At 42.9% G+C, this 17,476-nt stretch overlaps 1 protein-coding gene across 1 annotated transcript in view; it reads left to right on the top strand.

The window, feature by feature from the left end:
- The window catches only part of EFR3A (EFR3 homolog A), a 2,300,516-nt gene that overhangs the window by 833,852 nt on the left and 1,449,188 nt on the right, over positions 1-17,476 (top strand). The window contains exon 8 of the mRNA XM_044066245.1: positions 1,962-2,099. Coding sequence (XP_043922180.1) covers positions 1,962-2,099 — 138 coding nt within the window. The remainder of the gene's footprint in view (positions 1-1,961; positions 2,100-17,476) is intronic.

Genomic DNA, 17,476 nt, shown 5'->3' with positions numbered 1-17,476 from the left:
GCTGTGCTGTATTTTTTTTTTTGGGATCGTTTTATTTTACTCCCCCCACAACAACCATCAAGATGAGGGTCAGCATTTAGGCAACCATCGGGGTTTTTTATACTTATAGCTTCATAGCTTATTGCTTCATAGATTTGTACTAGGCTAACTGCTCTTGCAAGCCATTTTAAGCCTAGCCAATTATCCCTTGTGAGACTCAAACCATGTACCTTGTGTTTGTAAGGCAAATGATCTTAATCCCACCCCTTTGTGGTTGGCATACACACTGGCTAACGTGATTAGCCCTGCAGGGCCACTCTTCTTTGTGATAATGTGCATAAACCAGTACATACCCTTCTCAGGTATTACGGGCTTCTTGGATGACTACTGCTAAAGAAGCATGGTAGGAGGGAAGCTGACATCCCTATTCTGAATGTTGCACCCCTGTTGTCCCCTCCTCATCCAAATGTCTTGCATTTAGCACAGGGGGATTTAGACTGTTGTTCCTGTGGTACAAGGGTTGATTCCTTCAGCCCTCATCTGCCCACTGTGTAAGGTTGAGCAGGTCACTTAACCAGACTGTGTCTACAGTAGACTTACTTGGTTAACAGACTGTGTCTACAGTAGACCTATTTGGTTAACAGACAGGTGGTGGTGGAGTTATTATTATTACTATCCATTGATTTGGTAGACTGTACTGCAACCCCCACTCAAGATATGTGAGACATATGTATTTACTCAACCCCCCCCCCCCCCGATTCTTCCAGCATTCGGTCTGCTTCTCGAAATTGGCTTATATGGGTCAGTGAGAGCTGCATTCTGATGCACTATAAAGCTGGGTTCTGGCTGTTTGTAATGCTATTGACTAGGAGCCAGATGCTCACTTCCCCACCCCAAAGAAGCATGACCATTATTACAGGGCGCAGAACCAGAAGTTCCTTACAAGAATCCCTTTGCAGATCCAAAAATAGTATCCCTGGAATCTGCTAGAAGAGCCAGGGTGTAACACTCTCCATAGCAGGAAGAGCAGACTATTGGACAGGTTTGGGGAAAGATGTATGCCTTGCCAGACACAGCATTTAGGGCTTTATATTGCCAATATCATATTTTAAAGTAGCAAGCATATGTCCTTAAGCGACTTATAAATGGTGCCAGAGAACATGTCAGGTGCATTCCATTTGTATCAAACTAGTAAAATAGTTGTCTGTGGAAGATCTACTGTTAAACAAATCCTTCACAAAGATGCACATAACTTTACTTACTTTTTCTTGCACTGTGTTTTGTAACCTCTTTAGCTGTGATAAGTGGACGCTTCTCCATTTACTTTTTTCACTGTCCCTTATTGTCTTACTGTTAACCAGAACAGTTTCTGAAACTGGAAGAGTTTCTCTCACTGTGTTGTTCTCAATTTTTTCACACAAGTAAATTTTTGAGTGGATTAAGTCAATTTGTTTCTTAACATGCATAACTGTGTGTGGAATGTGAAGTGCTGCTGAATAAACAGTATATTGCAATATCACAGTATCACAGTAAACACATGTACTGCTGAATTTTAACGTGCATTTCTGGGAGTACCAAATTATAAACCATAACGAAGTAGAATACATGTATTGCCAAATTTCATCATATACTTGGCAGCCATTCTTTGAAGAAAGAGGTTAATTTCTGGCATAGTAGCTGGGTTCAGTAATATAGTACCAGTTTTTAAAAAAGAAAATCCTGACAGGGTGACCTTCTAGGTCTTCTAAATCAAAAATGTGCTTCTTTGTGTGCATCTTTTTGTGTATGACAGAAATATTTGAAGTAGACCTGAAAAATGTTTGAGAAAAGAAATAGCAATGTAGATGAAGTGACTGATGTGTACTATATATACTTTCTAACATGACTGAGTTTTTCAATAGATTGTTATGTAATCAATGGCCTGTGTGTGAAATTCCACTTGTACAGTTCAGTACATAATTGTGTTACTTTTTGTGTTACAGTAGGAATGGCGCACCGTCATCCCCCACCAATGGTGATAAAGAGGAGAATCCTGCTACTCTAGCAGAGAACTGTTTCAGGGAGTTGCTGGGACGGGCAGCATATGGAAATATGAATAATGCTCTTAAACCTTTGCTTGTGTAAGTATGCAACTCTGATGTACATTATACTAAAACTGCAAGTTTAATGTAGTGAAGTTAGCAAAGTTCTTACCACCTTGACCTTACTTATGAGTGATGTGTTACCATTTGTGGTTGGTAAAAGAGATAACTGTGCTGGGCTGTACACCTGTGTTTGAAGACTGTTACTGTTTTGCATTCTTATGTATTCAGTTATACAGTATGATCCATGCTGCTTCTGTTGTAGAACTTGATAGTATTAGAATCTAAAGAAAAAAGAAGCTAAAAAAAAACACAAACTCTGGAGTAGAAACTGCTCTTAAAATAACCCAGTGTAAATGGTACCAAATGTATTATTGTATGCACTCCACTCTATATACATTGTCCCCTACAGAGCAAAAGAACTTGCTGACTAAATGTCAGGATGTCAAAATCATTGAAAATGTAAATCTTCTAGAGGATTTTAGTTTCTCAGCCATTGATTTGATAAACTGCTTAGGGCCCAGAAAATTTGCCCATATGATGTTCTTCGTGTTTCACTATTGCAGTCATTACATTTGGGTAATCTGCTTGCAGGTTGCCCTCATCTCGGCCTGATTTACAAAGTCTTGGGTCCTGCGTCGGAAGCTGTCCCTTCTTCCATGATGTCAGGTCATCAGGGGTATAAAATGTGCAGCCGACGCCATTACATCAGTCTTTCTTGCCATGCGGTGCCCAAAGCAGAAGTAGTTTGCAAGTGCTGGTCGGCCGACTCCTGAAGTTTTCGTTTTCAAGTTTCAGAACCAATGTCTTCAGCTAAAAGCTAAGTACCCCATTGGGGAAACTTTTTCTTGCTCCTTTCCGATGTCAGTAAAAGTTAATAATTGCATTACTTGTGGAAAGCAAATACCTCATAAAGATTTTCATTCGTACTGTATTCCTTGCTTAGGACCTGACCACGACCTACCTTGTTGTCGGTTTTGTGCTTTATTTAATCAGTGCACTATCTGTCGTCGGTATATTTTTGCCCCTAAATATTTCGGTTCTCGGTTTAATTTTCCAGAAATGTCATTTGTTAGCCATCTTACTACCGGAATTCCAAAAAACACAAAGATAAAGACAGAGACAGGCTGCTGAGGTCCAAAACTGCCCACGACGCTTCTCCTAAGCCAGTCGTCAGTTCGCCGATACTCAGTGAGGTGCTTTCGCAGCCCCTGATACCCATTACTTCTGATTCACAGGTCTCTGTTGAGATCCATTCGGAGTCCGGTATGCCGCGAGAAACTTCACCTATGGAACCCGCGGATGTCTGTACCTTGGATGGGTCCGGAGCCGCTGTGTAAGCACTGGCTTCTGAGGATGTATTCAGGCCTATGGACTTGCATATTAAATCGACGCCTCCTAAATCTCGATCCATGTCTAAAAAACTGACGCCCAGGCCACATGCTCAGGCCTCTATGCCTAAACAAAAAAATGATAAAAATGGCTGAAGATCTAATAACTCTAATCAGGAGTAGTCAACCCCACCCCCGCCAAGAAGCCTAGGGCTGAGCTTGATTATGAATCTTCTGATCAGGATTCTTTTTTTTTCTGACTCTTCTGATGACCTGGATTTGTCCTTACCTACTTATGAGGATTCTGATGCAGAGGACTCTATTCCCTCTGCTTCCCCTCCTGAGGATTTTTCTTTTGGGGAAACCTTACATACTCTGAGGGAACAGTTTCACTGGGAAAGCCAGGAATTTTCTGATTCAAAAAAGAGGCATAGGGATTTCTTACTCCTACCTCAGCATAGGCCTTTGGCTATTCCTCCTGTACTAGACATCGTTGATGATGCTTTCTTGGAATCTAGATGTTCATCTTGTTACACTGCTGCAGTCATTACACTTGGGTTATCCTGCCATCAGGTGGTTCCCCAGTCGGCCTGAGTTCCAAAGTCTTGGTCCGGCATCGGCTGCTGTCGCCTCCTCCCTTACGTCAGTGCAACAGGGGTATATAAGATGCAGCCGACGCCATTTTCTTCAGTCTTTCTTGCCGCTCGGTGCCCCAAGCAAAAGCAGTTCGCAAGTGCCAGTCGGCCGTCTCCTGAGATTTGCATTCCGAATCCAGAACCGAAGTCTTCTACAAAGCTAATTACCCCATTGGGGAAACTTTTTCTTGCCTCAGACCGATGTCAGTAAAAGTTAATAACTGTATTTCTTTTGGGAAGCAAATACCTCATAAGGATTTCCATTCCTATTGTATCCCATGCCTAGGCCCAGACCACGACGTCACTGGTTGTCGGTTTTGTGCTAGGTTGAACAAGCGCACTATTAAACGTCGGTTTGATTTTGCCCGACATTATTTTGGTAGAAAATTCAATTATACCATGCCATTGGAACTTCAGACGACCGGAATACACAAAAAGCACAAAGACAAGGATAGGCATCCGAGGCCCAAAACTGACGACGAAGCCTCTTTTAAGCCAGTCGCCAGTTCTCCGGTTTTCAGCGAGGCGCCTTCGCAGCCCCTGACGACTGCTTCTGTAGAACCACAGGCCGCCTCCGACTCCCACGTGGAGATGGCTGGGCCTTCGGACGCACAAGTTATTCAGCCTTCCGAGACTAACCTTTCAGAGGGATCCGGAGTAGCTGAGCAACCCACAGCTTCAGAGGGTGTCTTCAGACCTACTCAGTTAAGCATTAAACCATCAGCTAAGTGTAAGCCTCCTTTAAAATCAAAGAAACAAATACAGCATTCTCCAGGGCAGGCCTCCATGCCTAAGAAACAAATGCTCAAAATGGCTGAAGACCTAATCACTCTGATCAGGGGGTCCCATCCCCCTCCTGATAAAAGGCCTAGACAGGATGCAGACTATGACTCATCCGACCAGGTGTCCATCTCTTTTGATTCATCCTCAGACCTAGGATACTCTTTACCCCCTTATGAGGATTCTGATGCTGAGGAAACAATTCCATCAGCCTCACTGCCTGAGGACTACTCCTTTGGGGAAAACCTACATACCATGAGGGAGCATTTCCACTGGGAAGGCCAGGATTACTCAGAATCCAAGAAAAGGCTCAGAGACTTCCTTTTATTACCTCAACACAGACCCCTTGCTATTCCGCCAGTGTTGGATATTGTGGATAATGTGTATACTGAATCCAGCTTAAATCCTGATTCCTTACCTCCAGCCCCTGTTAAACCTGACAGAGATACTACAGAGTCCCTGACTCACATAAATTTCTTTATAAAAGCCCTGTAGCTGACCCTGAAACTATTTCTCAGGGGACCCAAAGGAGTTAAGGCCTCATCAGCCAAGAATCCAGTTCCCTCTGACAGAGATTCCAGAGCATTAGACAGATGGGGAAAGAAAGTATATACGTCTGCAACTTTAGCAATGAGAGCCTTAAATTGCCAGTTTCACATGCTAAAATATCAGCAATTTTTACTGTCTCAGTTAAAACAAAAAATGCTGCCAGAATCAGATCCTCCTAATTTTAAAGAAATGCAGGATTTATTGCATGCAGCTGAACAAGTGGGAAAGCATACTTTGCAATGTGGTTTTGATTCTCTAGAGGCCTCCTGCAGAGCAGCAGTTACAGGATCTGTCATTAGAAGACATGCTTGGTTAAAAGAACATACGTTACCAGATCATCTTAAAGCAAAATTATTGGATGCACCTTTGCAGCAGGATGTGTTATTTGGAGTTAAGGCAGAAGAGATATTAAAGAAAATGGAGGATAAGGCAAAATATATGCAAACGGTGAAGGATTTTTTACAGGTTCAGCCTCCTAGATTTAGCAGAAACTGGCCAACTAAGAATTGGTCCTTTCCAATTACAGACAGACCTCAAAGGGGAAGATACAGACGTCCAAGAGGTAGAGGTCAAACACAAGGTCCTTATAGGCCTTGACAGTGGGTTGCATCAGGCCAGAAAGAAGGGGAAGACCAGGCCCCAACCATATAAAAAGCATCTCCAATGACTTCCCACTACAGCTGCCAAACCAATCCCTCTTGGCAGCCCCCTTGGGAGGAAAACTGGCATTCTTCTACCACAATTGGCAAATGATCACCAAAGACAAATGGGTTCTCAACATTGTATTTCAAGGTTACAGGTTCCACTTTCACACTCTGCCATGGTTAAAAGGAATGCCAAATCTGCCACCAAATCAATGGGAGAGGCTCAAAAACAAATTACAGCACTCAAGGATATGAGAGCTATTCAAAAGGTACCATCACAGGAGCAAGGACAAGGATTCTACTCAAGACTTTTTCTGGTACCCAGAAAGGACAAAGCCTGGAGGCCCATTGTGGATCTTTCATCTCTAAACACTTTACCTGGATGTTCCGAAATTCAAAATGTTGACATTACAGCAGCTTCTTCCCATGCTGGGCAAGAAAGCTTGGCTTGTGACTTTGGACTTCAAAGAGGCATACCTGCATGTCCCTATCAGACAAACTGCAGAAGATACCTCAGATTCATAGCTGGTTCAATGCACTAACAATTCTCTGCACTGCCCTTTGGCTTATCTACTGCGCCCAGGGTCTTCACAAAGTGCCTGGCACCAGTAATTGCATTTTGTAGACAGAAAGGAATTCAAATTTATCCGTACCTGGACGACTGCCTGATTCAAGCAGAGAGCAAAGACATTCTTCTAAAGCATCTGTCGTTTGTAAAAAAGTTACTAAGTTGCCTGGCGCTCACAGTAAACGAAAAGAAATCAAAACTAGTGCCCTCACAAGAGATTATATTCCTGGGTGCCAGCTTGAACACAACGGCCCAGATGGCTTATCTCACGCCAGACAAGCAAAGACAACTGACTCAATACTTTCAGTTGATGGCAACAAAGACCCAACTCCCTGCAAGAAAAATTCTGCAGGCCTTGGGTTACATGGCATCCTGCATACTACTAATTCCATATGCCAAATGGCATATGAGGAAACTACAATGGTACCTAAAGAATGTATGGTCTCATCACTGTCAAAGTTTGGAAACAGTTGTACCACTAATCTCATGCCTTCAACAGGAGTTTCAATGGTGGGCTCAAGCTTGTCACCTCAACAAGGGGCAGCCATTTACACAACCCATAGCCAGGCAAACACTGACAACTGATGCATCGGATTATGCCTGGGGGGCACACATGGCAGGCAAATGTATCCAGGGCATGTGGCCCGCAGAAAAGGCATCTTCACATCAATCAAAAAGAGATGGTAGCTGTACAAAATGCCCTTATAGCTTTCAAGTACATGCTGCATCCAGGACAACTACTGATAAAGACAAACAACACCACAGTTATGTGGTACATAAACAAGCAAGGGGGCACTCAGTCCTACCCCCTATGCAGACAAGCCATGACCTTGTTGAACACAGCTGTAAACCTTCAAGTTGATCTGCAAGCACAATTCCTGCCAGGAGAGAAAAACACACTGGCAGACGACTTAAGCAGAAACATCATGGATCCCCACGAATGGGAATTAAATCCACAAATATTCAGAATGATAACACAGAAATGGTGGAGCCCAGACATAGATCTGTTTGCATCCCCAATAAACTGCCAGCTACAAAAATTCTGCACAAGGGGTTACCATCCACAAGCATGGAAAGTGGATGCCCTCTCATTCAGCTGGGAGAACCTACAAGTATACGCTTTCCCACCACTACCTCTCCTGCCAAAGGTACTCATAAAAGCCAGGCAAGAAGAACCAAAGATGATCCTGATTGCACCAGACTGGCTATGCCAGCACTGGTACCCAATCTTAAGGAGCTTAGCACAAGAACCACCCTGGATTTTGCCTCAAATCCCACATCTGCTGACTCATCACAACAATCAAATACTGCACAGCCAGCTAAAGACCTTAAAACTAGCTGCATGGAAGATTCCTTAGTCAAGCAAGCAATGCCTCTCTCCAAAGCTGTTATGGATGTCATTCTGGAGGCCAGAAGGCCAAGTACCAGGAAAGCCTCTACGGATAAATGGAAGAGATTCTGTGCCTGGAACCAAGCTCACAGCCTTGACCCTCTTGTCCCAAACATTCCTCAGATACTACAATACTTAACTGAGATGCTGGACAAAGGCCTCTCCTTCTCATCCATCAAGATCCACGCCTCTGCCATCTCTGCTCAGTACAACACGGATCCACCAATTTTCTCTAATCCTCTGTTAAAACAGTACCTCAGAGGGGCTAAAAACATAAGACTGCCCCGTAGAGCACCTACTCCAACTTGGGACCTCAACTTTGTTTTTGAAAAACTAACTTTACCTCCTTTTGAACCAGCTAACACAGCAGAATTAAAATATATCTCTTGGAAAACTGCTCTGCTCCTGGCAATAACATCAGCACAAAGAGTTTCATAATTACAGGCACTAATGGCAGTGGAACCTTTCCTCATTTTCCACCAGGACAGGGTGTCTTTAAGAACTAACCCTACGTTTATGCCAAAGGTGGTATCCAGTGTGGCTCTAAACCAAACTATTCACCTGCCAACTTTTTATCCTAAACCACAGAATAAAGGGGATAGACTACTGCACTCTTTGGACATACACAGGCAGTTACGCATCTACTTGGACAAAACCAAAGCTTTCAGAAAATCTGAGCAATTATTGGTAGCATATGCTGCAGGAGCACAGGGAAAAGCCATTTCAAAACAGACTATTTCAGAATGGATAGGACATTGCATACTTTTCTGCTACACATACCATGGAAAACCTGTACCTAGCAGCATTAGATCTTACTCCACCAGGGCAACAGCCACTTCAGCTGCCTACCACAGGGGAGTACCTACCTAGGATATTTTGGAAGCAGCAACTTGGAGTTCTGTACATACCTCACCAAGCATTACCATCTGCCTCTATACTCTAAATCCAAAGCTGGCTTCACCACTGCAGTACTGCAGGGCTTTATAGCCACCCCTAATGCCTTATAGAACCAGTCACCCTACCTCAGCTTTGGGATTCTACCCAAGTGTAATGACTGCAGCAGTGTAACACAATGAACATAGTACAGTTTTGTACCTACCATAAATGTCGATGTTCGAGTGTATACACTGCTGCAGTCCAGGTTACCCTCCCTCCTTCCCCTCTTACTAGCTGGTACGTACCTATGTCTTCTACCCTTACTACCTATGGGGAGTATTTACTGGTAGCTGTAAGTTGTTTTTTGCTTTTCTTGTGTATGTTTCATTAGCAATTGGAATTGTCTACCTATTTGGAGGCACCTGACATGTGGGGCAAGAAAAACTGGAGAAAATGGTGTCGGCTGCATCTTATATACCCCTGTTGCACTGACGTCAGGGAGGAGGCGACAGCAACAGACGTCGGACTAAGACTTTGGAACTCAGGCCGACTGGGGAACCTCCTGACGGCAGGATAACCCAAGAGTAATGACTGCAGCAGTGTATACACTCTAACATTTACATTTATGGTAGGTACAAAACTGTACTTTTGGCCCCTGATTCCCTGCCTCCTGCTCCTAGTAAACCTGACAGATACTACAGGGTCCCCGAGTCCCACAAGTTCCTTTTCAAAAATCCTATTGCAGATCCAGAGACTGTTTCACAGGGGCCCAAGGGCATTAAGGCTTCTACTCCTAAAAATCCTACCTCTTCTGATAGAGACTCCAGGGCGCTGGACAGATGGGGTAAAAAGGTTTATACTTCAGCAACCTTGGCAATAAGAGCTTTAAACTGCCAATTTCATATGTTAAAATATCCGCAACATATTATTGGATTGCTTAAACAGAAAATTATATTGATTCCTTACTGTGTGGAAAATAAAGACTTACAGGATTTAATGCATTCTGCTGAACAAGTTGGAAATCATACTTTGCAATGTGGTTTTGATTCTTTAGAGGCCTCTTGCAAGGCTGCTGTTACTGGGTCTGTGCGTAGAAGGCATGCTTGGCTTAAGGAGCAATCTTTGCCTGATCATGTTGAAGCTAAATTGTTGGATGCTCCTTTAAATCAGGACCGCCTGTTTGGCAACAAGGCTGAAGAAGTTCTTAAAAAGATGGAAGATAAAGCTAAATCTATGCAAACTGTTAAAGATTTTTTACAAGTTCAGCCTCCTATATTTAGGTAGACACTGGCCTTCTAAGAACTGGTCCTTTCCAGCCCCTTCCAGGTCTTCTCAAGCCAAACCCAGACACAGCAAAAACCCCAGGTTTCAGTCCCAGGGGACACACAGAATTAATCAGTAGGGGACCTCTACTTCCAAATCTGGGAATAATAAGACTCCCCCGTATGGTAAACTGTCTCAATGACTTCCTTTTAAAATTTCCAAGCACTTATCAACTGACTGCCCCTTTGGGGGGAAAGATTGCTCTTCATGCAAAGAATTGGGAACTCATTACCCAGGACAAATGGGTTTTAAATATAGTGTCCCAGGGATACAGATTTCACTTCCACACATTGTCAACACCAAGCGGGTGGCCGGACCTACCCCCAAATCAGTGGGCAGAGGTCCAAAAACAAGTACTTTCTCTCTTAAGCATGGGGGCTATTCAACTGGTACCAGAAGAGGGGAAAGGACAAGGTTTCTACTCGAGACTTTTCCTGGTACCCAGAAAAGACATTACATGGCATCCTATCCTGGACCTGTCTACTCTAAACACCTTTCTGGAGATTCCAAAATTCAAGATGCTGACTCTTCACCAATTACTTCCTATGCTAGGCAAAGATGCCTAGTTGGCAACACTAGATCTAAAAGAAGCATACCTGCACATACCAATCAGGGAATCTTTCAGAAAATACCTACGCTTCAAAGCAGGCTACATGCACTATCAGTTCTCTGCACTGCCCTTTGGCTTATCTACTGCACCCAGGGTATTCACAAAGTGCCTAGCTCCAGTGATTGCATTTTGCAGGCAAAGAAGTATTCAAATATACCCATACCTGGACGATTGTCTAATTCAGGCAGAAAGCCAGGACATACTTTTGAATCATCTGGCGTTTGCAAAAAGGGTTCTAACTTGTCTGGTGTACACCATAAACGAAAAGAAATCACAACTGGGTACCCTGTCAACAAATTACATTCCTTGGAGTAAGCTTGAACACAACTTCCAAGATGACTTACTTCAGGCCAGAAATGCAAACTCATTTGGCACCCTACTTCAAACAAGTGGCCACAAAAACCCTGCTGTCTGCAAGACAAATACTGTAAGCCTTGGGGTTCATGGCCTCCTGCATTCTTCTAATTCCATATGCAAGACTGCATATGAGGAAACTACAGTGGTATCTAAAAAGCCTATGGAGTCAACATTCTCACAGCCTAGAAACAATGATTCCCATCATACCTTGCCTACGCCTAGAGTTCCTTTGTTGGGCAGAGGCCTGCCACCAAAACAAGGGACTACCTTTCACACCACCCCCTGCCGCACAAACCCTAACAACAGATGCATCAGACTATGCATGGGGGGCTCACCTGGCAGGGAAGTGCATTCAGGGCAAATGGAACCCAAGTCAAATGCACCTGCATATCAATCAAAAAGAAATGTTAGCTGTACAGAATGCTCTGACAGCCTTCAAGGACTACATTCTTCCAGGACAACTAATGGTAAAGACGGACAACACCACGGTTATGTGGTACATAAACAAGCAGGGGGGTACACATTCTTACCCCCCCCCCCCCTGCAGACTAGCCATGGCATTGTGGAACACAGCCTTGAGCTACCAAGTGTACCTGCAAGCTCAATTCCTGCCAGGAAAGTTAAATACACTGGCAGTTGGACTAAGCAGAAATTTTATGGACCCACGAGTGGAAACTGGAACCAAGGATTTTCAACATGTTGACAAGCGAATGTGGGAGCCCAGATATAGACTTGTTTGCCTCCCCCCCAGAACTACCAATTGGACAAATTTTGCACAAGGACTCCCCACAAACAAGCCTGGAAAGTGGATGCTCTGTCCATCCGCTGGAAAAACCTATCAGTCTATGCCTCCCCCCCCGCTGCCTCTGCTCTCCAAAGTGCTACTAAAAGTCAAACAGGACAAACCAAGGATAATTTTGATTGCTCCAGACTGGCCACGCCAACACTGGTACCCCCTCCTGCGCAGTGTGTCACAGTTATCTCCATGGCACCTGCCTCAGACACCTTCCCTGCTGTCTCAGCAGGAGAACCAGAGTCTGCACCCTCAGCTTCCACCACTGAACCTTGCAGCCTGGCTAATTACTTAAATTCTCCCTTATCATCCCTCAGCAAACCTGTGATGGATGCCATCTTAGAGGCAAGGAGGCCTAGTACTAGAAAATCTTATCCTGAAAAATGGAAAAGATTCTGTGCCTGAAACCAGTCTCAAGGGATGAGCACAGAAGCGCCCAATTTACCTCAGATTTTACAATACTTAACTGAGATGCTTCACAAGGGCCTGTCTTTTTCCTCCATTAAAATCCACACCTCAGCAATTTCAGCTCATTATAACATAGAACCTCCCCTCTTCTCTCATCCATAGCTCAAGCAGTACTTCAGAGGGACCAAAAATTTGAGACCACTCAGGAGAGCTCCAACCCCAGCCTGGGACCTTAACTTTGTATTCGAGAAACTCACTGTCCCTCCTTTCGAGCCAGCTGCTACTTTAGACTTAAAATTTCTTTCTTGGAAAACGGCTTTTCTTTTAGCAATCACTTCAGCTAGAAGGGTACCTGAATTACAGGCCCTTATGACAGTGGAGCTTTTCATCATCTTTCATGCGAACAGGGTATCACTCAGGACCAATCCATCCTTCATGCCCAAGTTGGTATCCAGTGTGGCTCTAAATCAGTCCATTCATTTGTCAACTTTCTTTCCCAATCCACAGAACAAAGGGGAACGGATTCTGCATTCCTTGAATGTGCACAGACAATTTAGATTCTATTTGGACAGGACTAAACCTCAAAGAAAATCTGAACAACTGCTGGTAGCATTTGCTGCAGGGGCAGAGGGGAAGGCTATTTCAAAACAAACCATTTCTAAATGGATAAGCCATTGCATTAGTTTCTGCTATAAGCACCATGGAAAATCTATCCCCCAGGGGATCGGACCTCACTCCACCAGGGCTGCATCTACTTCTACAGCCTTTCTCAGAGGCATTTCTATCAGGGACATCCTAGAAGCTACTACTTGGAGTTCTATACATACTTTCACCAAGCATTACCATTTGCCAGTTTTCTCTAAATCCAGAGCTGGCTTTGCCACTGCAATCTTGCAGGGCCTTATAGCTGCTCCTAATGCTATCTAAACTCCTCCTCCCAACCATAGATTTGGGAATCTACCCAAATGTAATGACCAGCAGTGAAACATGAAGAACATAGTACAGTTGTGTACACTTACCATAAATGTAGATGTTCGAGTGTATTCACTGCTACAGTCCTGGTTACCCTCCCTCCTTCCCCCTAACTTCTTTTGGCTATACGTCTACTTTCCTTTACTATGCTTAAAAACCTTTTTGGTGTATTTGCTTTTTTGTTGGAGGTATACGTTTGTGTTTTTATGTTTAATTACTCCCCATTAGGGGGCCACCTGACATCTGGGGCAAGAAAAACTGATGTAATGGCATTGGCTGCATGTTTTATACCCCTGACGACCTGACATCATGGAAGAAGGGACAGCAACTGATGCAGGACCCAAGACTTTGCTAATCAGGCCGACTGAGGGCAACCTGCAAGCAGATTACCCAACTGTAATGACTGCAACAGTGAATACACTCGAACATCTACATTTATGGTAAGTGTACACGACTGTACTTTCTTCATAATCAGTGTTGCAATATTAATTCTTGAGACATCCTGCCAAGCAGAAGTCAACGGCTGGGCTGATTTCCAGAGTCCTAGCATCATCCCAATCTGAGGGACATTTAATGACCGATGTCTGGACATCGGGGTATAAGAAAGATGGCCATTGATGCCATCTTCACTTCTTTCAAGCTGTGTAGTCCGATGCCTTACACATGTGTTTTATACACTAGCAGTCCATTGGTTGGCTTGTGTTCCCAGAGTTCCTCTGCTTCAGACAGATAAGTACTCCACTGAGGAAATTTCTTCTCTAATTAATGTTCAAAAAAGTTAATAACTGGTTGTCTGTTTGTCCTATGGGAAGCAAATCCTGCATAAACATTTTTACTCGTTTTGCTTGTTCTGTTTGGGACCTCACCATGATGTCTCTAATTGCTTTAGCTGTGCTAAATTCCATGCAAAAACTCTTAAACATAGGACTGAGCTTCTCAGTGCACACGTGGAATCCTTGTTGTTGACTTCTTTGGTAGTGTCACAACCCCTATCTTCTGCAGGTTTTGCTACTGCTTCAACGACTGCTGGTGTGATCCCAGTAAAGTGAAAAGATAAAAAAAAAATCAATCAGGTTTGACATTGCTGTGTAGGAGCAGCTTCTGACGTCTGGGAGGTAGTTCTGCAAGGAGTACTCACCCCTCTGCTGACTTCAGGCTTTCCTTCTGAAGTCGGACTCAGTAGACTTCATTCCTTGGCCATGCCTGTTAAATGACCATTAAAATGGAAATGTAGCCCTGCAGTGACATTACTCTGCCTTCTATCCAGTGGCGTAACTACGAGAGGCGAAGTGAGGCAATTGCCTCAGGGCGCCAAGCGGTAGGGGGCACTTTGGCAGGGGCGGCTCGTCCTATCGGACTGCAGTCCTCCCGCTTACAAAATAACAAAAAAATAAAATCTGTAAAACATAAAAACAGTCCCGACTCCCACATCCCAGACTGCCCTACCAGCAGTCCTGATAGGGACACATGGACATGGAGAACGGAGGAGGTCCGGACTGCTTCAGCCACAGTCAGGACCAATGAGGAGGACGGAGCTGCGACTTTTTCAGTGAGCGGGCTTCTTCTTCGCTTCAGGTAGGTGTTTGTATTGTGTATTGTCATTACTAATGTATAATAAAGTAAAGAACAGACTGCTTTGCACTTGAAGCGCTTTTGCATCATCGTGTTGTGTACTTTCACAGAGGGAATGTTTAAATTAAGACTAATTGAGAAAATCTGTGTTACCTATACCTTTTAATTCCTCTGAACCTGCTTGCTTTCCACATTGCACTCTGCTATTCATAGTCAAACTAGTAACTAGTAGTTGCAGAAAATTTAAAGTTGCATAGAAATTATGAAATGATCATAATAGGTACAAACGTGTCTGTGATTTGTTCTGGCTTCATTTGCATTAAAGAAAAAATTTGAAGATGTTGGCTAGAAAGAAGTCTGGGACTCTGGTCAGTTATGGGGAGAAGTGCATGGTCATTTAACACTTTGCTGGCAAAAAAAACAGTGGGAAGTCTGGGGATTGATTTTTTTTGCATTTAAAATAACTTGAAATAGGACGATCAATGTAGAAAGTGTTTATATTAAATGCACATAATTTGCAGAATGAGAACTGGACTGCCTTTTCCAGAGCTGCTCAAGTGAATATGATTACCAGATGGGAGATTTCCTTGTGTGATGTTAAAGCTGTAATATATATTCAGAGCAGATTGGGTTGCCTCTCGTGATGAGTAGGATATCACATTTATAAACTTTATATTGGGGGCAGGACAAAAGTGCTGAGAGATAAAATTGTATGTTAGATTTTTCTCTGCAGTTCATTGTAAATCTGATTTTCTAAAAATAAAATTGCTTTGAAGTCACAGTACATGCAGAAAACCGTATGATGTTTGTTTTGCAATGTAGGGTATTACATTAATGAGGAAATTGTATTTAAATGAAAAGATGAGAACACAGACATTTAATTGAGGATTAAATAGTTGCAGAACTAACAGGGACACACTGTCTGTATTACATTAATGTTGGCATGCAGTCATTTATGTCACTTTTCAATGTAATGTGGTTTTGCTGTCTGTCATGTCATTGCCATAAGTTCGCACTTGATCACAATTTCAGTGCTTTATGCCAGCAAGTGCTTGTAGACAATGCATGCTAAAAAGCTTGTGTGCTTGTTAGATATCATCTCTCCTTTGACAGTACGACATAACGACAAGTATCATTTTGAATGAGAGGGTACTAGAAGAAATGCCTTTTCATGATGTAAGCAGTGCTGATAGTAAATTGCTGTCGGGAGAACATACCTGTAGGATTTTAATTTGTTTAATGGGTTTCTGTCTTTCTTGTGTTACAAATTAATTTTTTTAGATCAGCAGTAAACTTTTTGGCCCAATAAAATTTGTTTTCAGAACATATTAGGTCAATAATTTTAAAACAAACAGTATGCTATAGCTAGAAAACTGGGGCAGATCTGACAGTGGGATAAAAAACATCAAATAGGGCTGAGCAGTGCAGAAATTTGTTGGCAGTAAAGTTTAAAAGCACAAATACTTCCAGCAGTGCTTTGAAATTGTTTCTTTGGTGAGCACAATTATATTGAAACTGTTTCTTGTTTGTTTGCTGTATATTTTAAACTGTTTTGACTTTGCCAACCCCTCAGACATGGTGCACTTTTTGCCTTGTACCAGTGCTTCACTTCTTTTCATGACTATTATAGCTCCTGTCTTTCACCCCCACCCCACACCTTTTAGCAGGTAGTAACTTACCACCTGCTTCTCATTTTCTTCTGCTTTCCAGGTTGTGACTATTGCCCTTGTAATTAGTCTTATTGCCCACATTTCTTTTCCTGTCAACCCCGCCTTCATTGCCTACAATCTACATGCTAAATTCACAGCAGTTTTGTCCATATTTTCAGATATCCCCTTCCAGGTTCTGGAGCCTCTGTCCAGTTTGTGCCCAGGTACACTCCCACAGGCTGCATATGTTTTATGACCATCTCCTCTGTCATGCATCTCCAGCATTTTGAGTTTGTTTTCCTTCCCTGCTTATGTAATCTTGTTTTGTTCCATCAGAAGTAAAATTGACAGGCATTTGAATTTCAGACTTCATATTCTTCACAAAACACAAAGTAACACAACCTTTAATTCTAGCAATTTTCTAAGTTTATAAGATGAATATTTGAAATTTGTCCCTATTTTTGGGACTGTATTCCCCCATTATTGGCTTCATCCAGGCTTTTTGTGTTAAGGTTGACAAGGCTTTTTGTGCTATGGCAAGAACTGAATTCATGGAATATGTTTGATGGCTGTATTCCCTCATTACTGCATTTGTCCAGGTATTTTGTGCTAAGAGGTTGACAGCTATGGTGAGAACTGAATTCATTAAATGATAGCCATTTAAATTTCAATCTTCCTCACTTTCACAAAGCAGCTGATATGGCGTAGTGGTATGTTGCTCTGACTGTTTTGCACAGGGACCTTGGTAGTAAAATGTATGGTGGTAACACAGTATTTTTCTTTCACAAAGCAGATTTGGCATAGTGGTATGTTGCTCTGACTGTTTTGCATCCAGACAGAAGGATCAGTATGAATTAAAGCTTAATGGCTCGTGAAAGCAAGAGAGACAGAAAGAGGTTGCAGAAAGTGAACTGCTGAAAAAATACCAAAATTGAGCACATACTTTATTGCTCCGTGAC

This window comes from Protopterus annectens, chromosome 3.part1 (assembly GCF_019279795.1).
Source record: "Protopterus annectens isolate FY-2018-M chromosome 3.part1, PAN1.0, whole genome shotgun sequence".
Taxonomy (NCBI): domain Eukaryota; kingdom Metazoa; phylum Chordata; order Ceratodontiformes; family Protopteridae; genus Protopterus; species Protopterus annectens.
This window is presented reverse-complemented; position numbering and strand designations above follow the sequence as displayed.